The 24,913-nt window shown below is 44.5% G+C and overlaps 1 protein-coding gene across 2 annotated transcripts in view; it reads left to right on the forward strand.

Annotated features, from left to right (window-relative positions):
- The window catches only part of LOC134410191 (ankyrin repeat and fibronectin type-III domain-containing protein 1-like), a 328,172-nt gene that overhangs the window by 289,068 nt on the left and 14,191 nt on the right, over nt 1–24,913 (forward strand). For both annotated transcript variants that reach the window (XM_063143337.1, XM_063143339.1), the window contains 10 exons: nt 3,185–3,386; nt 4,432–4,639; nt 7,039–7,233; nt 8,219–8,332; nt 13,051–13,148; nt 18,091–18,181; nt 21,081–21,188; nt 23,693–23,792; nt 23,976–24,108; nt 24,727–24,846. In XM_063143337.1, coding sequence (XP_062999407.1) covers nt 3,185–3,386; nt 4,432–4,639; nt 7,039–7,233; nt 8,219–8,332; nt 13,051–13,148; nt 18,091–18,181; nt 21,081–21,188; nt 23,693–23,792; nt 23,976–24,108; nt 24,727–24,846 — 1,369 coding nt within the window. The remainder of the gene's footprint in view (nt 1–3,184; nt 3,387–4,431; nt 4,640–7,038; nt 7,234–8,218; nt 8,333–13,050; nt 13,149–18,090; nt 18,182–21,080; nt 21,189–23,692; nt 23,793–23,975; nt 24,109–24,726; nt 24,847–24,913) is intronic.

The raw sequence follows: 24,913 nt of genomic DNA on the forward strand, positions 1-24,913 counted from the left end.
TTGACACGTGTCACTGTCTCTATATTGGTAGCCCTCTCCTCTGCTTTCTGAAAAATTGCAGTTATTCCAGGGTATGCTGCAAGAGTGTTGTGATGAGTCTTTGCTAGAACTGGGGGAGGAAAGGCGCAAAGGACGTTGCATGATAACCCTGGCCCCCCACCACCACTGTTACTGAATCATATACAAACAAATATTACAATTTCAGCTCTTTGGATCCAGGCAAAGCTTGAACAGATGATGGACATGTCTGGAAGACAATGATTACAACCTGCACTCCAGTAGCAAGTGCTACAGTCCAACTGAAATGAACGACAATGAAAAGTGTGCAATTATGAGCTGTTTGCAGCTTGAATTTGCAAGGCTAGCTGCAGCTTAGAATTGTCATTGAGTTAACCTGGCCTCCCTTAAGGAAAATGTAGCTGTGATTTTGCTCCGTATTGTGGCCTAGTTTGCTAGCAGACATTATAGCTCAGTAAGGGTACAGTCCTATGGGTTGTGCCCTCAGTTATCATAAGGCCCCAAACTCGGAGGCTTTTTATCATCCTATGCAGGGTGGGAGGAGCAGTGGAGTTGCTTTTTGCCTTCACGATCTCCCGCCCTGCATTTTTTGCTAGACGGGCTTTTTTGCCTGTCTAGCTGGAGCGCTTCAGGGTGTTGGGAGGGAAGGATGCTAGAGAGGCCTCAGAATAGCTTGCATACTGACACCTCCAGTCTCCTCCCCTTCCTGCCACCAAAACACACCCTTCTCTGAGGTCAAGCTCCTGACTTCAGAGAGCACCCAGCATGGTTTTTTTCTCACTAGCTGCAAGGGGAGGGGGGTTGGAGCTCCAGTTCCCCCGCTCTGAGGTCAGAGCACTGTATCCGATCTCAGTTTGGAGAATCCAAAATAATCTATGGCCCTTCAGATGCTGTCTAGGGGCCACAGGATTGCTCCCAAAGCTACTTGTAATACCAGGGACTGCAATGGTATAGTAAATAATGTTAGATTGAAAGTGGGAGATTGATTATAATTTGTACACAACTACAAAACTCACTGAGTGCTCTTGGACAAATTACTGCCTCTCCAGCTGTAGTAAGGATACATGGGATGAGAATTGTAAAATACTACATCAGAAAGCCCTGCAAAATTTATTAAGAATACCTACATAGATTCTTAGCATGAGGACCATGTTTCAGAGGCCCTTGGCATTGATCTGAAGATGTTCTCTGCTAAAAACAGCACAACTTCGCAAATCACGTCTGTCAGATGAGCAGCAGGATATGCACAGCATTTATCGGAGTCTGAGGAATGAAAAGTATTAAGTTGCTTTATAATGAGCCAGATCACTGGTCCATCTAACTAGCAGTGGCTCTGCAGTTAAGTGGAGATGCTATTTCTAAACACCCTCCATTTAAAAAGAAAAAGAAAAAAAAAGTCTAGCACATCAGGAAGAACAGTTCTAGCCCAGCCCATTTCCTGCTGGGCTAGTTTTCTACTTGAAGGAAAGTGGGGAGTTTCATATAAGTTTGTATGTCAAAAAATGTGATTCCCTCACCTGTAGTCTGAAGTTGTATAATCCATTCTACTACCTCAAGATAGCGCCTTTTCCCCACTTTATTTTGCAGTGTATTTCAGCCAGGCAGGCCACACACACACATAAGCACGGGGGGAGAAGGAGTTAACTGAATGATTCTATTTCTTGGTCTGGCGGTGATGCTCCTTTGGGGATTTAGTTGGGATTTCTTTTCTTTTTTTATTGCATTTGTTTTTGAAGAAATACAAACAACACAACCTTCAAACGAAAACTAAAAGGGGGAGAGTTAAAATAAGAAAGGGAAACAAGGAAGAGATGGGTTACGGTGTTTGGACCACATAGCTCATAAAAAACAAAAATGTACATTGGATGCTTTTGAAGAAGTTTTTATAATTTCACATTTCATTTTATGACTGTTGAACAGGCAGTGTTTTCTTCCTGGCACTGGAAGCAGTAGCATGTATTGCACAGGCTCTGTCCCTTCATAGACCAAGTTGACCATGCCAAGTTGATTCATAACGCTGTATCTTTCAGACTGGATTACTGTAACGTACTTTATAGGAGAGTGACCTTGAAAGGCAACCCAGAAGCATTAGATGGTGAAAACACTCCTACGTCTCTCCTAATAAATGGTGGGATGTGTACACTGACTCAACCTGTTTTGTGTCAGTCGTGCTTCTTGCCCATATATTTCTGGATGGTTCCAAAGTGGCATTAACCTTTGATGCACTTCACAACCGACATTCCTTAGAGACTACCTTTTCCTATACTATCTCCCTCACTAGCTATATTCTGCAAACCAATTGCTGCTTTGTATTCTCCCATTGTGTGAGGTACAATCATCTGTACCGAGAAGCAGGACTTTAAGAGCAGTGGCCCAGAGGTAGAGGAAAAACCTTCCTCTTGAGATTATAGGTCCCAGCTCTTTTATTGCTTTCAGGAAAGGCTATAATATTTATTTCTTTGGACTTACGTCTGTCTGTCTGTCTGTCTGGCTTCCTTCCTTCCTTCCTTCCTTTCGGTTAATATATGTTCCTAGCTTGTAATGGGTTGAATAGTAAGCTGATGGCTGGTTTTGTCTTGATTTTACTTACTTATGTGTTGGATTTTTATCTTTTATATCCTTCTCTGAGCATATTGAAAAGCACCTTATATGTGTTTGAAATTTAAAAAAGGGGGTTATGGGACATTCTGTTGATTTGTAGGTATGTAGGACAAGAACTTGGGGCCTGGTGGAAGGATAGAGCTATAGGAAGAAAACACCAAAACCTAGTGCTGGAGGCAGCAACCAGCTCAAATGCAAACTTGCTTTTAAAAAAGTGAAATATGAATTCTCATGATTTTGTAGGAGTTTAGATTCCATGCTGGAAATATTCTAATATCCATGGCACAATCACTACAGTACAGGTCTCTAGAACCCCTGGATATAAAGGAACACCCATAAAGAACTAGAGAAGATTCATATACAATTCAAAAATACTCTACACTGGGCGAATGATTTTGGTAGGGCACTATAGCAGACTTTTGAGTTGCGCAAAACTCTTCTTCAGGCAAGAAGTACTGCTGTACTCACAGAATGTTCAGTGGACTTCCTACTCTCTGCTTAACCAAACCTGTGTTGCCACTTCGTAGATATCTAACATCATTCATCTTTTCTTTCTGTTCATCAGGTCTTCCTCACCTAAAATGACACAGCAAATGAGAGACCTGCAGCTGGCCCAGTCTAGGAAGCAGCCGGGACCCTCTTCTCCAAATGCTGCCAAGAGGCTGTACCGGAACCTCTCTGGCAAATTCCGGGTGAACTACATGTCATTTGACGAAGGGAGCTTAGCAGGGAGAAGCGAAAAGGAGAAGCTGCGCAAGTCCTACCTTGTGAGTATGTTGCTCTACGCATCAAAGTGAGTAGCTATGTGGGCTTTCGGAATTTTAAGATATCCTATTACAAGAAATGGATACATGCAAGGGCAACATGCCCTGATTTTGATGCTTCACTTTAATGCTGCTCTTGGGCTCTTCCATGTCCACCCACTTCCTTGCTCACACAATATTAATTGGTGATGGCTTGTCAAGTTGAAAACTAACCAGGCTCCTGTCAAATGCCATCGTAAATCTAGCCTAGCTCTTTATTGGAGAAAAGGAGAGGCAAGCGTAGTTAGGGTCAACTTGAAAACAACCCTTGTTCAGTACCTACCATGGTGGCAGGGAGTCGTAGATCTGGTGCTCCTTGCCACAAAATAGCTATTGCTTTCAGTTTCGTCTGGCCATCTACTCACTGCTGTGTCATGGAACTTGTGTTTTAAGTGCCACAGTGCAGCTGTGATGTAGGGAAAAGCAGATAGATGAACTGCTGTACTTCAGTGGGAGAGTCCAGCCTGCTAAACCTCTTCCTGCCCCTGAACTCTGAACAAGTAACCTCCCAACATCTGTACCTCTCAAAAGGAGTATCAAGCAAGAATTGAGTTTGCCATTCAGAGGTCCTTTCATGCAAATTACTTCACTAATTCCCTCTCAAATGTGACAGAGATGTAGTTTTGTATGTATGATGTTGTATGATGTTTTCGTGTGTGTGGAAGAGGATTACCTTTGTAAAAGATCATTGCAGTGTGAAGGTGTGTATCATGCTCCAGAAGAATAAGGGACTGCTATTTGATGAGTAATCCACTTTACATTCTAAGTCATTGGACTTCCAGGTTTCTTTAGCAAATTCATCCAGGTGGGTTTAGCTGATAAACTGAAAAATGAGAAGTGTTATGAATATGGTAAATTCATGGCTTCAGTTGTGAGAGCAACCACACACACAATCTGCAAGTGTTGGCCAATTTGATCTTGTTAAGGTGATGAAAGCAACTGAGCAAAGCCAAGCCCGTGGAATGAGTGATGTGTTCAAATTTGGTGCCTGCTCTGCTCCTTTCTGCAGTTTCAAGGCAATGCTGCTCTGTTTGAGGCTGTTGAGCTGCAGGATCTTGATAAGGTGCAGGAGCTGCTCAAGCAGTACAGCCTGGAGGAGCTGGATCTTAACACCCCAAACAGCGAGGGTCTTCTGCCACTGGATATTGCCATCATGACCAACAATTCACCCATCGCCAAGACACTGCTGCTGGCTGGAGCCAAGGAAAGCCCTCACTGTAAGTCCCCCTTCAACGGTGCTTAACCAACACTGGTCATCATGGTTTCCTGATACCATGGGCAATGCTAATTCTGCTGTCTCCTGGTAAACGGTGGGAAATGAATAGAGTTAGTTGCATGAGAGAGGCCCTACAGGGCAATGCCCGGCTTGTTCCTGCGTCTTTCATAGTTGCATGGCATGTTCACTTCATACAGGAGAAATCACGTTTGCTGGACATTTCTGGGTCATGCAATGGTTAAAGATACAAGCGTGATTTCTGGGTCTGGAGAAGCCAAACACCTTGGACCTGATGAAAGTCAACATTATTGATTTGGGTGTGTGATAGTACAAAATGAAAGCTAGAGTAAAAAGGAGCCAGAAAAGCATGTGACTGAAGAACCTGCCTTTATGAACCTGCCTGGAAGTTTGGGAGGCTGCCAGGAGTGAACAGCAGAGGGGGATGGCACTGGCGGAAACATCAGGAGAGTGATTGCCCTCTGTGGCCATTTTCAGCTTTTAGTAGGAGATTCTTTGAGCTGATTTTACAAGAAGTGGGGCAGCAGAAGTACAAGCGATTCAAGCTGAGTTCCTTGTACTACTGGAATCCACACACCTGATGAGTGTCCATATCGGCTCTCAAGAATGACTTCCTGGAACAGAACTTCTTTTGCTGCAAGAAACACTATAAAAGCCCATTTGGGTGAAGCGAACATGGCAACGAGGAAGGGAATTGGCTTCCCTTCAGCCTACTGGCTAAGAGCAGCAGGAAAATCTTCAGCTGCTAGTTATTTGCAGATAGTCTGTCTCATGAAGAAACTAATGTACTGGAATTAGGGTCAGGAACAGAATGCCCTTTCTTTAAATGAAGGCATTCCTGTGAATGGGGAGCAGAAGGGGAGTGACTTTGAATAAGTGTTTATTAGCACTCTGTCCCTAGAGATGTGGATATTCTCCCACAAGTTCTCACACACACTCTAAATAGGTTGTGCTGGATGCAGCCACTGGGGTCTCTGTTTGCTGGGTGGCCCACACAGAGAGTAGCCACAGGCCTAGCTGGCAATGTGGGTAATAATGGAGTTCAGTGAAAGGAGGTAGTGAACTCCAAAAGAGGTGTGTATTTCTTTGCTGTCTGGCCATAGGAGTCAGGCAAACCAAGAGATTCCAGTGAATAAAGCACATGAACACTGAACCTCAATGGGGGTCTTCTCTTGTTCTTAACACATGTGAGCTGAGGAAGGGCAGGTACCTCACACAGGCAGCTTGCAAAGATGTCTACGCCAACTGTGGGCCGTCTACTACACTTTGCATTATGCTACTTCTCAAAAAGCAGCAGCAAAACTAGAGCCCATTTGATAAAGGGACATGTGTCCCGGGTGCCAGCTGTATGTGGGGATATCCAGCAACTGATTGCTATGGTCCCTTGCTGCCACACGGCTGCCTGCTGAAGGCACTGGAACTGGGGCAGGTCAGTGTCTGTGTGGTACAATGGAGAGCTGCAAGGATTTGGGTGCAACCAGATCCAGCAGGAAAACTGGAGGAGAATGCAGAGCCATAGGCCAGGGGAGAAGCACAACGTCCCATTTGAGTCTTCCCTCAGGAGAAGGGTGTTTTCCTAAATGATGTCTAGAAATCCTTTTCAGTCATGAATTCATCATGATGACTAATGTGAATCAGACATGCAAATGTGAATGTTGTTGATGCAGGTTGGAAAGCAGAAAAGCCGTTTTAAAATCAAGAGGAAATTGTAGTCAATTTAGGGTGTGTGTTTTCATTCAGTATAGGAAATACAAAAATGTATTGTGTTGCTTAATGTTGATTCAGCTAGACAAGCTGCATTCATTCATTTTACTTTTCTCTGAAAACTGCTAACAGGAGGATTATAGCTACCATCCTCCAACACCAAGCCTCATAGTTTCTGGAGTCTTTTAATCCCTACTAAACAGATCCTAGAGGCCATCCTTTAGGGTGTAGTTCTGACTTGCTATCCAAAGGCTTGTTTTGAGCTGGTGGCTGCCTCCTGCTGTCTGTGGTGAGGCTGTGCTGACTCCAAAAAGGATTTCTGTTCCCTGATGTATCCTGGGGGAGTGGGTAGCCAGGCATCTAAATCTGCAATTAAGAGGCACCAGAATGTCAGTCGGCTCGCAGAAACATTTGTGAAGGAGAAGTGCTGTGGTTTCATCTACTAACTAGAAAGAACCACAGTTGAACAAATAACTGATCCCATATTGCTTGGTAAATGGAAATCTAGGTGTGCTACTTGGGCTCAGCATGGGAGGTTTTCAGAGTGTAAAGCTGCAGGGGATCTCCTTGGGGACTTTCAGGCAGGTTTGTGCCTAGTCACAGATGTTCTTCCTTCTTCTTTTCTAATGCCTCATCTTAACTTCATCCCTCTCTTTCTCCTCTATTCCTTTTGCAAAGTTGTGAGCCTGGAGAGTCGGTCTTTGCACCTGTCAACACTGGTCCGGGAAGCAGAGCAGCGCGTCAACGATCTTACTGCTCAAGTGGCGAATGAGGTGCCCAACGCAGACTGCTCAGAAAAAGAGAAACAGCTGAAAGCCTGGGAGTGGCGCTATCGGCTTTACAAGCGCATGAATGCTGGATTTGAGCATGCTCGTGAGTGCCTGGCAGAGCAGAGCGCTTCTCACCACCATCTAAGTAGATCAGGGATGGGAGCATCGATCATGTCACTGCAGGGTTATCAGATGGGAAATAAGAACCTGCATTCTGGAGTTGCTCCAAGAAAGAATCAGAGAAGCACCCTCAAGGTCATCCAACCCAACCCCAAGCATTGGCATAGGATCCACCATACTAAGGATCTCTAAGAGATTAGTCTCAGGTTGTTGTGTTTGTGAACATACATTAATGTACTTCGCCTACCCAGGTCCAACATGCTGGTGTATATAATAAATGAAGACAGCCTGTAGGGTCATAGTGGGCTACATGCATTAATAATTACACCATGACAGAGGTTGCTTATTATTAGTTCATTTAGTTGAACATTCCAAAATGACCCAAATAATAGCAGGTGTTGCAGGTAAAATCAACCCCGTTGCTCATTTGATTTTTTAGGGAAATTTATTTCAAATCCCAAATATAATGGGCCACAGTGAGTCCTTGACTATAAAAGTCAATCCAGCTGCTAAGCTTCCTGAAGAATTTTTTTTCAGTTTTCATGCATCACAAGTTAACTCACTCTGGTGTTGCTTTCACATTTGTAGCAGTGCCTGACTCCCCCTCATCTTTTATGGTGACCTTCTTTGCTACTGTCATAGAAGGCTACCAGGGAGGGGCATGATTTGGCTGAAAGTGGGAGTCCGTTTTGAATTTGTGGATTTCATTACGTGCCCCCTTTTCTTTTCCTCCATAATCTGAGTACTGAGTCTAAGGGAGGCTTCTTTGATTCTCCCCTTCTACTGATCCAAGCTCCCTGCCTCACTACACACATATTTGTAGAATGCAATCATATCTCTTCTCAGGATCTTTCTTCCTTTTTTGCAAAAGAGACAGGTTTTCCTATAATCATTGTGATGGGCAGCTAGCACACAGGCTTTGTACACCTGGAAGTGTCCCTTCTGACATCTATGCTATCTGTCCTCAGGGGTTCCAGATCCACCCATGAATGTTCACCTTTCAGTGGCCAGCAGCACTTCTGTGGAAGTTTCCTTCCAAGAACCTCTAAGCGTGAATTCGGCTGTGGTCACCAAATACAAAGGTAAACTCATAGGTTGCTCAAAGCCGTATTTATTGTTTTATACTGTATGCTTTTATCTGTACACCGCTCTGAGAACTTAATGATATAGGGCGGGATATAAATGTTTTAAATAAATAAATAAATAAATTTCCTGATAATATAACTTATGGGATCCTCTGAATTGATTCCCCCACCCCTTTGAAGAAGTGACAACCCTTCACCCGGAAATCACATCCTAATTAACTCCTGGGGGCTCATAAATCCAGTTTCAAGATCCATCTTTTGTGAATTACTGACTGCCATTTTGAGGTGTATAATGTATGGCTATATACTGAAGATGAGAGGGTCCAAAGTGAAAAAGAAATACATCGGCGTAGTTCAGTGGCTACTGAAACGTAGTTTAGAGGGTCTAAAATCTGTCTGGATATAATTACATCACCATCTCATAACATATAGTTCAGCTGCCTTAAGGGCTGGGAGTTGTCATCCTCTCAGTGCCATCATCAGTCACCACTGCCTTTTTAAAAGTTTATTATATACTATATAGCTTTATGAAAATCTAGTGGCTGAATTTGCTTGTTTTCGTGTTTCTTCTCCCATTCTTTTTTCCCTTTCCTATCACGTCTATGAGACTGTAAGCCTGTAGGCAGGGATTGTCTTGTTTTTTAATTGTTGCACACTGCCTAACAAGCTTTAGGTGCATTATGAATAATCATAGCGATACTATAACAGAATCTGGGGGCTCACCAGGCTATTTGAGGACATGACACCCAAGAAAATTAGCTGATTCTTTGTGTATATTAAATAGCTGTAATTTCTGACATTAAGTATCCCAGCACATTTTACAATCTACTGGGAGCTCTGATTGCACGGATTAATTTATTTTTGAGATTGTACAATAGGCACTATGTTGCAAGGAAGGCTGATTTGGTTCTTTTTGTTCTTGGTTTTTCAATGAGCCTGGGGACCCAAGATTAATAGATAACAGTAATGGGGGGCAGATAGGTCAGTTGAGAAGAAAAAGGATCAGAAATGGCTACCTCACATTCCTCCAGCCTTTGAGACATGTTACCTTATTTAAAAGCCTTTGAGCCTGGTGCTGCTGTTGTGAACGCCAGGTTGGCCTATAATAAAAGAGATAAATTCGAAGAAAAGGGCTATTTCTGTTACGGATTACTGAGACCTGAGCAGACTAGCTCAGGGGACAGATTTTCAGTTGTGTCCACCCAAATTCTTGGTACAACACCAACACAGGCTGACTGCCCAAGGTTGGGTGGATGGGATGTGGTGATATATAAGGATTCTATCCTTCTTATTTTGGATGTTTGTACCTTGTGTGGGGCAGCTGCGACAGAACAAGGCCATCTTGTTGTTGAACAGCCTCTTTGTCTGAGCTGATGGAGGTGATCTTAGTGTTGAAGGCTCAGGATGGTGGTCCCTGGAGGACTTCAAAATACAAGCTAGCATTACCTTGTCAGGGATGGCTCAGTATTTCATGACCACCGTAGTATCCATAGAGGTGTCCGACATTATGAATTTGATGTTCTCATCCATGCAAGAGGATGGTGATGTGGATGTGGAGGAGTATTCTCTGATTCTTTTGTCATGGCCATATGAGGTTTAGCCTTACCCAGACTTCTTTCCTCTGCAAACTGGGTAACCACTTAGAACAGCTGATAGATCTAGATGGATTCCTGTACAGTCCTTAGGGACTTTTCCGTTAGCATGGCTAGCTTGCTCTCCCATTGATGCCCTGGTTACTCTGTGGTATATGGAGATGATCCAGGCAAGTTGACACGATCACTCTTCATCTCTCTCATTGTGCAAACTCCATGCAGCTCCTTGTTTTATTGGGGAACTGGGAGCAATTAAGCAGTTTAGATGATGGCTAGAATGCAGGTAGTAAAAACCTTAAAGAGAGTAGAATTGAATGCAGATATGAGCTGCCTTTAGAGTTTATTCAGAGATGTTGGGGGCAGTGAAGCAATACTTCTCCATCACCATTCCATCCTCACAGTGTTGTCCAGCAGAAGTGGTTGGTTCAGGGCTATCCATGACCTTGTTGATTCTCCTGGATCTCTGAGTGGCATTCAGTACCATCATCCATGGTATTCTTCTGGACCGGCTATCTAGGATTTGAACTGAGGACACTGTTCTGTTCCTATTTGGATGGCTTTTTTCAGAATGTGGTGTTGGGGGTCTAGTGCTCTGCACCATGGCAGGTACACTACGATGTTCTGCAGGCTGTTTAGTCCCTCATGTTGTTTAACATATACATGAAACAGCTGAATGAGGACATTCCAGGACTTGGGGTGAGTTGTCATCAGTATGCAGATGACACCCAGCTCTTGTTTATCCTTTTCATCAAACTCAGGTGACGCTGTGGAAGTCCTGAACCGCTGTCTAGGATCAGTAAAGAATTGGATGAGGGCCAATAAAGCTCAATCAAGACAAGACAGAGGTGCTGTTGGTAGTGGTTCGTCCCACTTGGGATGTAGAGGTCAGCCTGTTCTGGATAGGGTTGCCCTAACTCTGAAAGTTCAGGTTCATGGAGTGCTTTTAGACCTGGCCTTATCTTTGGAGGCTTTTCACCACCTGAAACTGGTGTCCCACCTGCAACCCCTCTTCGACAGAGATAGCCTGAGTATGATTATCGATTCCGTGGTAACATCTTGTTTGGATTATAGCATTGTGTTGTACATGGGGCTGTTTTCGAAGATAGTTCAGAAACTGCAGCCTAGTGCATAATACAGCAGCTGGGTGTCACTAGTTATGAAACTGGGACACGACTCCTAGTGTGCTTCCAAGCACAGTTCTAAATGCTGGTTTTACCCTTTACAGCCCGGGTGGGGTGGGGTGGGGTATGTGCCCTGCGTTGCAGTTTTGTAGCCGTTCTGTCAAGTAGCAGCGGAGAGGTGGGCAGCAGGGCCATTCCATCAGCCTAGTTCAGTTCCATCAGGCTTTGATTCTCCCTGAATGGTTTCCAGCTGGATATTATAAGAACTACTGTTCAACTTTAAAGATTCGGTGTCTTGAGTTTGCTTTTTCTCCTCTTGTGCCATGCCTCTTAGATTGTAAGCCTGTGGACAGGGACTGTTTGTTTTTATTGATCATATCTCAGTAGCTCTGGGGCCCTTTTTAGCTGAAGAGTGGGTTAAAAATGAATAAACAGCTTGGAACCTGGATACCTAAAAGTTCACCTCTCCCCCCATAAACCTGCCCAGTTATTAGGATTATCCTCCAAGGCCCTTCTCCAACTCCATGGCATCAGAGGTAAGGTGAGTGGTGGCCAGAGATATGGTCTCTCCACCCCTGGAGCGGTGCCCCTGGAATCCCTTCCCTGGGAGGTTCACCTGGCAACCAGCCTTGTTTTCTTCTTTTAATGCTGTTTTATTTGCCCCGGACTTTTAAAATCTGTTTATGCTGGAACTTTTATTTGTCCACTGCTTCATTTCTTCATTTTATTCTGGGTTTTGGTATTTGTGTTTCCAGGACTTTTAGCTGAAGAGTGGCTGATAATAACCCAAATATCCTCCCTCCCACCCTGGCCCTCAGTGACATGCACACGCTAGTTCCCATGAGCCTCTTCAGCTCAGTCACTGCTAATCTCTTCCTCATTTTGCAAATCCCGATATTGCATTTGAGGTATTTGAAAACTGAGTTGATGGATTTTCTCCTAACTTCCACAATACATGGAGATTACTGAGATTAGGTTTTCCAGTTGTGAAATTTGACATATTTCCATGCCTTCTTTCCAGTCCACCTCTGTTGGTGGCCACCTGGGACCTGAATCAGTTTCACCGCTTTGCCACCATATGCTGTTCTGGAAATGTGGTGGAAAGCGCCTTCCTGTGTAATGCTAGAAGAAGAAAGAAGCGGCTTTGATTTATGGTAGTGCCCAAATGGGGGTGGCTCCGTACTGGGCAAGTCACTTTTTGCTAAAGGTTTCAGCCCTTTCTTCTCTCCCTGGGTGCTCACCCAGAGTTGAATGCCAGGACTCTGTCCCATCTCCGGGCTGCTGTTTGGATCTCACAAAAGCGTGTTCCTTTTTTGGCTTTAACACCTGCTCCCTCAACATAGATTTCCCATCAGTTTAAATCCTGTGCGTCCTGTCATCATAACTTTGGCTTTCAGAAGAATTTTCCTTTACCAGTCACCACCAAATCCTGCCACTTAATCTACTCTGTCTATCTATCCCCCACCCCCTTCTCTGTGTCGCCTTTGTTTGGTCCATCTGTTGTGCTCTCTCTCTTTTATCTCTGGGTTCATCTGTCTGTCTTTTCATCTATTTGGCCTGCCTTTGGGCTTTAACGCTGTTTCTGTTGGGTCTCCTGTGCTGAGCTATGCAGTTGAAGTCACCCTAACTAGAGCGACTTTCCTCTTGCACGATGTGCAGCTCCTGCATTGCGCATTTGGCAGGGAGCATGGCCCTTTGAATATGAGAAAGGTGTGCCCTGTTATTGCTCCCTTGCAATTTACACCTCCCTTCCCCCCCCCCTTGAAAAAAAAACCCTCTCTTCCATCCCTTTTTCTCAGACATTTTTCCAGTATGCACAGCTGGTCTTGCTGTAGCTGGGTCTTCAGTTTCACAGTCAATCCCTTTACAGCAGCTGTACCATCCCCAGCAGCCCAGCTCTCTAATCTAGCCCTGTCTGCCTGCCAAGCGCTACATCTTTCGCCTTGCTGATGAAAGACTCCCAATTACTGACAGAGTGGCTGTGCTTTTCCTTTGTTTGCAGTCGAGTGGAGCTGCTCCCCCACCTTTTCCCCACCACTGGGCGAAGTGGTGATCGACAAGCTGAAAAACCTACATCTCACCATCCACGGCCTCATCTCGGTGAGTGACTTACTGTGCCGTGGGTTGAACCACAAGGCTACTTCAGGGCATGACCCCGACTGACCCTCCAACCCGGACTTTTTGTTCTAAGTTACCAAAATGCAAGGCCAACTTTACATTGACCACCTCTCAGCAGGCATCTGAAGTTGTCCAAATGCTTTCACCAAATGTTTTTCTTAAGGAATATACCCATTTCAGGGATCAGTATATTCTCACACGCCACAATGATTATTTTAATTAACCATATGCAAGGGACCATGTTAGCATACTGTGGTCTGTTGAGACCTAATGGGATAGAATTTGCCAGGTAACATGATGCACCACGCGCCCTGGGGCCCTGATCACAAACTTGAACGGGGGATCCAGCGGCACCCCAGATTCTATTCCAGGTAAGCGCACTTGGTTTGTGCCTTGTTACCAAGTTGTAAAATAGTAATAAACATTTTGCCCTGCTTCCTGGTATAGAGATAAGTGTAGTCAGAGCTGGCTTTACTGGTGAACCTGGTAACAGCTCAACTGGGCCAAGGGTGTGGAGCAAGCAGCAGCAATAGGTCAGGAGCCAGAGTTCGCCAAAGGGATGGAGGGGAGAAAGGAGGTAGCAACCTCATCCAAAGCCTGCTTGTACGTGTAGCGTGGGAAAGTGCTTGAAAGAGAAATACGATCAGTGGATACACGTCATACATCTGTTTCTGAACTGTACCACCCAAGACTGAAGAGAGAGGACCAAATGTCTGAACGTGCTTCCCATGTAAAAAACAAAACAAACAAAAAAATCACCCTACATGCAATGCTAGTTTATCGGGGAAACGGGTTTTAGCATAGGCCTGGAAGTAGCTCTTCTTTGCCACAGAGGAATGTTGCAGAGGGGCTTCTGGGGCAAATAATACACTGTTTGGGGATCATGGTGAACATTTCACCTATATTTCAGAAAATGAAATGGCCTGAGCATAAACGAGAATTCATGCGTTCTAGATAATTTGGGGAGGTAAAAAGTAGGGCTGAGTGGAAATTGCTTCCCTTGTCTTGTGTTCTTTTTCATGAGTGTTGAAACTGAGTTCCCACTTATGACAATTTTCGGCTCTTGTTGAACACATTAATGGTTTCAGGGATGTTCTACTGGTGCCATTTTCTTTCCTCTTTCTTGCCTTCACAACCCTTGTCCTCATTTACCCAAAGTGTTGTTTAATCTTATTGGTTGTGGTTATCCATCTTTATTTATTATTACATTTATATCCGCTTTTTTTCCTCTTACAAGAAACCCAGGGCGGCTTGCATTATATTCAATTTATATCCCATCTATCTACAAAATATCCTAGTTATACCTTATAAAATATCCTTATAACCACCCTGTGAAGTAGGTTAGGCTGAGAGTCAGTGACTGGACTAGTCACCCAGTGAGCTTCATGCCCAAATGGGAACTAAAACCAAAATCTCCCAGGTCTCAGTCCAACACTCTAACCCCTGTGCCACACCGGCTCTCATGATTTTGTCAGTGGCATCACAATGCAATGTCTCACATCACTGATACTCATAACAAAACCACATGAGCCACTACAGCTTCTTGAATTAAACTGCAGTGTGAAGAATCATAGAATAGTAGAGTTGTAAGGGGCCTATAAGGCCATCGAGTCCAATCCCCTGCTCATTGCAGGAATCCACCTCAAAGCATCCCTGACAGATGGCTGTCCAGCTGCCTCTTGAATGCCTTTAGTATGGGAGAGCCCACAACCTCCCTAGGTCACTGGTTCCATTGTCGCACTGCTCTAACAGTCAGGAATTTTTTCCTGATGTCCAGCTGGAATCTGGCTTCCTGTCACTTCAGCCCATTATTCCATGTCCTGTACTCAGGGAGGATTGAGAAGAGATCCTGGCCCTCCTCTGTGTGACAACCTTTCAAGTACTTGAAGAGTGCTATCATGTCTCCACTCAGTCTTCTCTTCTCCAGGCTAAACATGCCCAGTTCTTTCAGTCTCTCCTCATAGGGCTTTGTTTCCAGACCCCTGATCATCCTCGTTGCCCTCCTCTGAACCCCCTCCAGCTTGTCTGCATCCTTCTTGAAGCGTGGTGCCCAGAACTGGACGCAGTACTCAAGATGAGGCCTAATAGTGCCGAATAGAGGGGAAACAGTACCTTGCACGATTTGGAAGCTATACTTCTATTAATGCAGCCCAAAATAGCATTTCGTTTTTTTGCAGCCACATCACACTGTTGGCTCATATTCAGCTTGTGATCTAGAACAATTCCAAGATCCTTCTCGCTTGTAGTATTGCTGAGCCAAGTATCCCCCATCTTGTAACTGTGCATTTGGTTTCTTTTTCGTGGGTGTAGAACTTGGCATTTATCCCTACTAAATTTCATTCTGTTGTTTTCAGCCCAGCACCCTATCAAGATCACTTTGAAGTTTGTTTCTGTCTTCCGGGGTATTAGCTATCCCTTCCAATTTTGTGTCATCTGCAAATTTGACAAGCATTCCCTGCACCTCCTCATCCAAATCATTAATAAAAATGTTGAAGAGCACTGGGCCCAGAACAGTCCTGCGGTACCTCACTTGTTATCTCCCCCCAGTTTGAGAAAGTACCATTGATAAGCACTCTTTGAATCCATTTCTGTAGCCAAATGTGGATCCACCTAATAGTTGTTCCATCTAGCCCACTTTTAGCTAGTTTGTTAATCAGAATATCATGGGGCACTTTGTCAAAAGCTTTGCTGAAGTCAAGATATATTATGTCCACAGCATTCCCACAGTCCACAAGGGAGGTTACCCAATCAAAAAATGAGATCAAATTATCCATGCTGGCTTCTAATAATCACTGCATTGTTTTCAAGGAACTTACAAACTGACTTCTTTATAATCTGCTCCCAGATTTTCCCAGGGATGGATGTCAGACTGACTGGTCTGTAGTTCCCAGGTTCCTCCTTTTTGAAGATAGGGACAGTGTTAACCCTCCTCCAGTCATCCGGCACTTCACCCATCTTCCATGATTTCGCAGATGATAGACAGTGGTTCTGAGAATTCTTCTACTAGCTCCTTTATTACTCTAGGAATGAGGCTGTGAGGGGAAATGGCACCAAGAAGCAACAGCTGCCAGAAGAATAGAAGGGTGCAAGCCAGCAATGAACCAATACAAAGTGTTTTTCGGTAATCTGTTTGGTTGTGTCAGATGTGTTGCTTTGGAGGTGAACATCAAAGTTAGAGATCCAATAAAATCATTTTTATGGTGGGGGGGTTGGGTTGGGAAGGGAATTGGGCTGCAGTTACAATTTCTCTGTGAAATATGAAGTACTAAGTGACAGGAGTACTTCATGTTTTTCAGTGTATGGAAGGCATGGGGTTTCCCCAGGCAGAAATCTCAGTGTCCTGAAGACGGGAGGAAAGCTTTATTCATTGAGCCATGTGTCCTACAGTGCCCCTTCTCTCTGTCATTTCCACCCATTGGTGCGCCTTCTCACATCCCACCCCAAGCTAATAAATCAGAAGCTGGTTCCCCCACCACCTGCAAAGATCAAACTCTCCCCACCAGCTCCATGGCTAATTGGAGATGGGAATCAGTCCTTCCGCTCTAGCCCTTGAGTGTATGGAGGTCATGGGCAGGCTGGGGCCTGCCCCCCACCCCTGCTGTTTTATCTCTCTGGGAACTGCAGGACCCACGCTGCCTGTCAGCTGTCCCCTCCCCATTGTGTGGTGGACAGTTTCCAAGAGTCAAACAGGAGCCAGGCTTCGGAGCTCACAGCATGGTTGTGAGTTGTACATGGAGACGAGGCTGGGATATACAGGAGGACATGATTTTGAATCAAATGGCCTGTGGGGCTTGCTCTGATTCCATACTCTCCTGAGGAGGCTTAGATTCAGTACATTATATGTGATGGAAATGGTGGCTTGTGAAGCCGACTGTGTGAGGCCACGGAGTCGTCAGTCAGCTGACATGGTTCAGTTGGCTGTGGCTATCGATTCTGACCGTACGTTTGAAGACAACACACGACACAAAACTCTGCAATGTGAAACAGAACTGTTAAACACAATCAGATTGGGATTTTGGATTTAAGGTATCTGGTACGGACCTCTGGCATTGCTTTCCTGTGGAGAACTAGGTCCCGTTCCTTTCGATGCAGGCTGATAATACACATCCAGGAATTGAATACAGAAGTAAGCATTTGGAATATGCTTTTGCACGGTCAAGGGGCAGCATAGGATTCAGGGTGGATTTCAGATTTATTTCCTGGGAATCTGCTGGCCATCCGGAAAGTTAATCTGGACTCAGGTCTGCATTGGTTTGCTAAGCAGTTTTGATGCAAAGCAATTACCTCACTGGCTTGCACTGCAGACTGGACGCCTCAAACTCTGCTGCAGCCTTCACATCTCTGTTGAGGCCCAGCTCATTTCCAGTACGTAATGCAAACTATGGCTTCAGCAGGGAGAATCCCATACATGGCGGGTGGGCCACAGAATGGCCTGATGTCTCTGGGCCTTATACACAGCGCTGTGACATCACATCAGGGGCTGGAGACTTCTGAGGAGCTACAGGGTTACCTGGAGCCCTAATTTGGATTCATTTTGAACCCAATGCTCTACAGATTGCCTGGAATCCAATCAGAAATCAACCTGGCAAACTATCTGGGTTGTTCCAGATCTCAGCAGCAGCTTGACTCTGGACTCTTAACAGATGGGGAAGATTGAAGAGTTATTAGGCCATTAAAAAAAATCCTGCAAGATGGTGATGACCTGTGCTGCTTTTCCAAGATCCCTTTAGGTTAGAGGGGGCTGCAGGTAGGGTCACACTGCACCATCCCTGCCTTCCTTTCAGCAACAGCATGCTATAGAGAATAACTGTTTATTCTGTTATGGGAAAGGGGAACGGAAGCCACACTTCACCCTGTATGGTTGCTGAGTTATAGGTTGTTTTCTAGTTTCAGTTACTCCTTATTCCTTGCCTTTTCCCCACAGGGTACAGCTTACTATGTCCAAGTATTTGCCTACAACATGAAGGGCTGGGGACCTCCGCAAACTTCAGTACCACCCTTTGCTATCCCCTCAAGTAAGTGTGAACATCAGGGAGCATTCTGGTGTTGCTGCCTTAATGCTACTTGACTGGCCTCAGAAGTCAGAAAGTCATCTTCTAGAGATTGGTGGTGATCCGCAGACTGTACAGGTATACACATAAAAACAAAAGCCCAAAATTGTATTGGAGCACTTTGAAGACAAACAAGGGTTTGGATAACAATGCCCTGCTGTTTTAAGTGTGTTGCTATACATAAAAAAAAAACCCAAACAACCTAGGTGATGTGGGTATTACAGCTTCCAGGGTTCAGGGTTTCTCAGCACAGCTTCTGTGTTAGTCACCACTACTAAGCTTATCTGCCCTTACGGATCAAAATTGGCCTTTTTTTTTCTTTTCTTTTTTTAACCTACAATGCCCCTGGGAACAACACGGCATCATATCATCATGTTACTCCCATTCATGAATTCTGTAGGACAGTGGCAGCCAGTGGGCTCCTGACTGGAGCTCCACCACTGCTTTAAGTGACAACAACTCTTCTTTGTTTAAAAGGAAGAAAAACTAAGGAAATCCTCTGCAGCCTCGTATCCTATAGAGAAGCCCCCTCCCCCACCTCTGAAAATGCATTGTGGGGAGCTTTTTGCCCCACTATAACATTTTTGTAAACTGCACATTGCGCAACAGAATTCAGTGAAACGTGGGAAAAAACATTAGGAATTATATTTTCCCCTACACACAATGCAGTTAGATTGTGGAACTCATTTCTACTAGATGCTGCTGCAGCCAAGAATGATTTCCATTTGTTTTGCAGCAGCTAAGGCAAGCCAGGGCTGCTGTGGTTAATAGTGGCGTTATTTACAATAAAAAAGAATGTAAATCATGTCTCCTTCATGGCCAGTACTGCTCTCCGTCATGAGACATTCACCTTTAAGCCACTGCCCCATGTGTGCAGTTGAAATAGGATTCTTTTCTCCTCCTCTGCTGGTTGCCACATTCAGGTACTGCTTCCTAAATCCAGAAGGGCAAAGCATTGAAAGAGAATCCATGTGGCTTTGGGGTGGGAATACATTGTGACCACATTAGAGGTTGCTTGCGAGTTAAGTGTGATGGATTGTGCCCTTCAGCCAAGGGCTGTGTAATATTGTAGGTAGCTATAATGTCCAGCCCAATACAGAACATAAATTATTGCTTGCTCTCACATTTTAAAGAAAATATTTCTCCCCTAAATAAAAATAACCAACGTTTGTCACGTAAAAGTGTGAGGCACCTCCCTGGGTGTTTTTAAAGCACCTAAAAATAGCAGCAGGCCTCAGCCAAAATTAACAGAGCTGATCTTTCCATGGAAAACAGCGGCATGGGGGAGTGCGTAAACCAATTAATGTAAAGTTAATGTAAAAGAGCTGTTCCCCGCACACTTGCCAGTGCTGTTCAGTAGCTCTGCCACCTCATAACTAAGAAGCATGGGGAAGAGGTTCTGTTTATTTGTCTAGGTGAATTTGCCTCTCACCGTTGGTCTGAAGAAACTTCTGCCCAGTTGAAGGCCAAGCAGCAGGAGTGAGGCTGTGGAAACACTGAAAGGAGCTGCAACAGACACAACCTTGTTTTTACTGTGATTTGTCATCTCCTCCTACTGGCGGCAGCTGTTAAATTCCATCATCCTTGCAAGCAGTTCCCACCAGTGGTTACTGCTCTTGGGCTATTGCCTCCGTGTTGCCTAACATGATTTGCACCGCTTAAGCCTGAACTCGTGTCCTCTGATGTAAAACGAGGAGGAATCATCGGGCAATCTGTATTTCTGTACATCCACAGTTGTGGTGTGCAAGAAAAGTGTCAGGTGGAGAAATCCAGCATATTGAGAATTCCAGTATTCATTTTTTTAAAAAAGAAAAAGTTGCCAGATATTTTTGCCCTTTCCATGGCTAATTCATAAAACATAAGGAAATATACTGAAACATTATTTTGTGCTCCCACACTCATCTTTTATCATACTAGCACTTTGCCCCAGCCATGGAGTGTTATTGGGGGTGGGGCGGGGAGGATTCCAAACGACGTCATCTTCCACTCGTACCTCTCCCATGTTTTCCCACCACTTTATCCTCCTTACCACAGAAAATCCATTAAGGAAAAGGATGGAATTGCTGCAAAATGGCTTCTAATTGGCAGCACTAGGAGACCTCCATGTGGAAGCACCCCTAGTTTGTATAACATACTTATTTTCCCAGCCACAGAACGTGGGAATTTGTACAATGCAGGATTTTGATTTTTAATGCAAAGGTATAGAAAACTCTGGTTATATTGCAGAGATAGCCTAAGGCAGTAGTTTTCCCTGTTTGGAAAGCCAGGATCTTTTTAACGCCAAATGAAAATATGGGACTGATTTTTAATATTTTATTGCAGCCTGGCCCCAGTGACCATGCCATCTGGGGATGGTGGGTTGTGGTCCAACATTTCTGGAAGGCATTGGCGTTGGGGAGCTGTTCTACTGTGTCATCTTTCTCCTCTTTGTCCCCTGATCAATCTGCTACTCCTCCTCTCTTCAAAAATCTAAAGAATGAAAGCAACAAAAAATGATGGTGAATTCATAGCAATGCTACTGGCGTGAGCCAGTTTAGGCAAGAATTTGATCCAGTGGCAAATCTGGTCTGAAAACTGAAAATCACTGGTCTGAGAGTAAGGCTTTCCAATCCTGACCCATCTTCACCTACCCATCAACTCCGTGGATGAGTAGCTAGCTTTAGTGCCATTGTTTTTGTTTGAGCAAGGGTGTGGACAGAAGAAAACGAAATAGCTCTATGGCATACTGTATTTTTTGGCCATCGATATGAAACAGCTATGAGGGCAGAAAATGCATTGTGAGGGTTTAGAAGGCAACCTGTCAGGAACTCTTTAGGGCTTGTGCTGCTGTTTCTCTATTTCTCTGATCTCCTTCCCACTTCAGACTGGAGAGAATATGATGGGCGTGCACCACGGCGAAGAGGTCAAGCTGAAGCTTTGGACCTCCTCCTCAACCAGGTGAAGACGGTGCACCAGCACTGTGTGTGTCATGGTGAGTCTCACTTCATGGCAAGAAGCAGTTTGGGTATCAGCCTCCTGAATGGTCTGTTTAGGTTTTGCTAAGAAATTATAACTGGTAGAAAGGAGAAATGGGGGTTAGGTGAGGCCACAACTATTTTAAATGAAAACTCCTGTTTTAAGTGAAAACCTACAATGAATTCCTCTGCATGTGGTCATGATACTGATTCTGGCTGACCAATACCAATCCCATTAAAATGGCAAATGGCTTTTATAAAAATGTAATAAATAAATAAATAAAAATAAACATACCTGTATTAGGCTCCTAGTGAATGTAAGAAAATCACTGGGGTCTTCTAATTTATTTATTTATTTATTACATTTCTATACCGCCCAATAGCCGGAGCTCTCTGGGCGGTTCTAAGTCATCAGAAAGTGCATTTTAGGGAGAGACTATGTGCTCCAAGGAGAAGGGGAAAGTTGATGAAGGAAACAAGCTGCTGGAAACCTCAGAGGGAACGTCTTCTCATGGACCAAGACACTGGGGGGGTGAATATGAACAACCTTGATGGGTTTTCAAAATTGAGTATGGAAATTTTTCAAGGTCCAGCTTGGTGGAAGCTCTGGTTTCCTAGCAGACAACAAAGCTTTTCTCTTATAGTCGTTTCATCCACGGATGGGGAACCTCCAGCCCATGGGCCAAGTTCAGTGCACCAGGCCTCTCCATCCAGTCCACGAGGGGCTCAAGTGAAGCCCCTCCATCCGAGAAGAGAGAGGGCACAAGTGGACAGCTCCTGGCTGTGTCAAAGCAACCCAAAGGAGCAATCCTCAAGGCCATGGCTCAGTCAGCTTCGCTCCCTTCTCTCTTTTCTGATCAGGAAAGGCAAAGAGGCAGCCAAGCCACCTCTGGACAATGCCTTTGGGCCATGCCTCACTCACTGCTGGCACTAGGCTCCCATCATCCTGGCCTGATGCCAGTTCAGCAAAAGTAGTTCCTCACTCCTAGTTTAGTCCTTCTTCTGCCACTCTTTATTTGCTGGACCTTGCTATGGTCTTGCTTTCCAAGAAACAAGTCTTGACCAGACCCAAAATACTGAACTGGGGAAACCCATGCAGAAATTAAGGAGGAAAAGTTAGGAAAGGCCTGAGTGAAACCCACAAACTGTACTCTGACTCCCCACAATTGTAGCCAAATCATGCATCCCATAGCCTTATAAAAACAGTTGCCAGGATCCATCCCCAGTAATTCAAGCACTGTGTGAAAGTAATTATCATTGGCCAGTGTGATCTGTTGGTGGTGTGGGATATGAGTTCAAATCCTAACAACATACAGGCACAGCACCCCTGGCAAGTTGAGAAAATCCATATTATCTAAGGGTGCAAATCCAACTACTATTTTTACTTCCCTCTGAATCCATTTTGGAACATTTTGCCATGTTTTTTAATTGTCTGCTGCCTTTTAGAATAGAATAATTATGACATTCCTCAAAGGGTTATTAAGATGACTGCAATGAGAATTATAACACACAATTAAAGCAATATATATTACTTTTAATTGTGCTTTACAATCTTTATCTTGCGTACGTATATAATAGGCTAAAAACTGGTTGTCACTTGTCTGTTAGCTCTCCCTAGAGATGGAATGTTCACAACCATTCCCCTTTCAGGAGGAAAAGCTTAGTTATAGAATGAATAGTGCAAAGTGGAAAGAAACCTCCCCACTTCTCCCGGGGAAGGGGGGGGGGAGAGAGAAAGCTAAGAGACAGGGTCCCAGTAGGCTACATCGCTGGAAAATGTAACAAAATAGCCAACAGACTGAAAAACAGCAGGCTCCTGCAAGAATAGATGTGAGGAGAAAGTAGAGGCTTGAGGGGAAAAGCAGGGCTGAAAAGCAGGAAACTGAAGAAACGAGAGGTCAAGGAGAAAAGGTGCTGGGAAACCATCTCACAGAATCTAGGGACAGGAGGAGCTGTGTCCATTTGGCAAGGAAAGAAGGACTGCGTGGGCAAAGGGCGCAGTGGGGAATGAATTTCATACCTTGATTTTAACCAGCCAAATCTTTGGCTGCAAGTCTTTAGTATATAAATAAACATTTACAAAGCTAGAGGACAGCAGCCATTTAGTTTGGATACACTTGAAGATCCATGTTGGGTTAACTCGGGGATACGTTTTGACCCTGTTCAGATGACACGCCGCAATGGTTATGCATTTTGAGCTAAGTGTTACAGCTTAGCGTGTCGTTTGAACCATGACTTAGCAGGTCATGTGAACCATTCCTAACCATGGTGGCTACATAACCTTGGCTTAAACATGCTCACTAACCATTTGCTGCAAAAGCAAGTGGCTAAGCGTGCTGTCTGAACAGGCCCCCGTATGTGCATCCTGCACATTTCACTAGCTTGTTCCATACCTTCCCAAAATCACCCTGCTCACAATACAGGGCCTGCGTATTTTGTGTAGCCAGGGGTGGGAGTGAGGTGCCAGTGGCATTTATATAATGGCTTGTATAATGGCTTCTGCATGCTTTTTGCCTCTCAGAATCCTGTAAGAATCAGCCACAGAGCAGAAAGCACTCTGTTTCCAAGAGCCTAAAGTATCTCTTTCACCCTGGCAGCAAATTTTTAAAGACACTGAAAAGGTAAGAAGAGGTGTGCACCCCCCTCCCCACTCTGTTTGTGTTTCCCAGATAGCAGTGAGGGGGGAGGGTCCATTTTCCACCCTTCCGCTTCATTTTCACAGGCACCCCCCAAATATCCCTGCTCTGCCTTTACACTTTGATGAACAGAATCCTTCCCAAACTAGGCATTTTCTCTCTTCCCAGGGGCCTATATCTAGCATCAATATTCTACAAGGATGACAACATATTGGTGACGCATGAAGATCAGATCCCTGTGGTGGAGATCGATGACACCTACTCCTGCCTGCTCATGCAGGACTTTCTCTGGTTCACCAAGGTGACTCCTTAGTACAGTGACTTAGAATGTGTGTCATTATAGGCAAGTACTTTATGACATGGTTGTCTGAGGAATACATGGAAAAGACTCTGATTTTAGATATATCAATATTTGCAGCCAGGCTTTTCCTGCTAAATTAACATCTGTGGAAACAAAATTTCACCACCTCCACTCCTGCCTTAAGCAATGTTAGGGTTGTAAACCTGTTGTAGTTCCATACAATAATCAGTGCAAAACTGCATCACTACATGGCTTATGATTTTTAAATTTTTCTCTTATTTAAGACTCTCGTAGGTGGAAAAGCCCTCTATAAATTTAAATTTAAAAGACAAAGGAAGTGTTGTTCACTGAAATATGCTTCTTTGAATCTTCTCATTTATATCAAAGACCCAATTTGGTACTTCATTGCAGAAAATTAAAATTGAGAGAACCTATGTAAGAGATTCTATACCTGCCTTAGAGCAACAGACAGTTGCCAGCAAGGATACAAACTCACGTGCGCTATTAATTTCGAAAGATGCTTGACCTCCGGTAACTCAGTCTCTGGTGTACACAAGGCTAGGAATATCTGGGAATTCCTGATTGACCTGTACAATCCGGTTGCTTTTCTTGCTATAGGTGTCATGCATGTGGGATGAAATCTTGTGGCTGCGTCAGTGTGTCACTGTCTCCCAGTCGTCCTGTTCCTGTGTTCTGCAAACACGCCTCAAGATGCTCCTGGCCATCTCACAGATGCAGGTAAAACGGCCTCTTCCAGCTATAAGAGTGCTAAAAGATGAGTGTGTGCACAGGTCCCTGCCAGCCA

This window comes from Elgaria multicarinata, chromosome 17, assembly GCF_023053635.1.
Source record: "Elgaria multicarinata webbii isolate HBS135686 ecotype San Diego chromosome 17, rElgMul1.1.pri, whole genome shotgun sequence".
NCBI classification, from domain to species: Eukaryota; Metazoa; Chordata; class Lepidosauria; order Squamata; family Anguidae; genus Elgaria; species Elgaria multicarinata.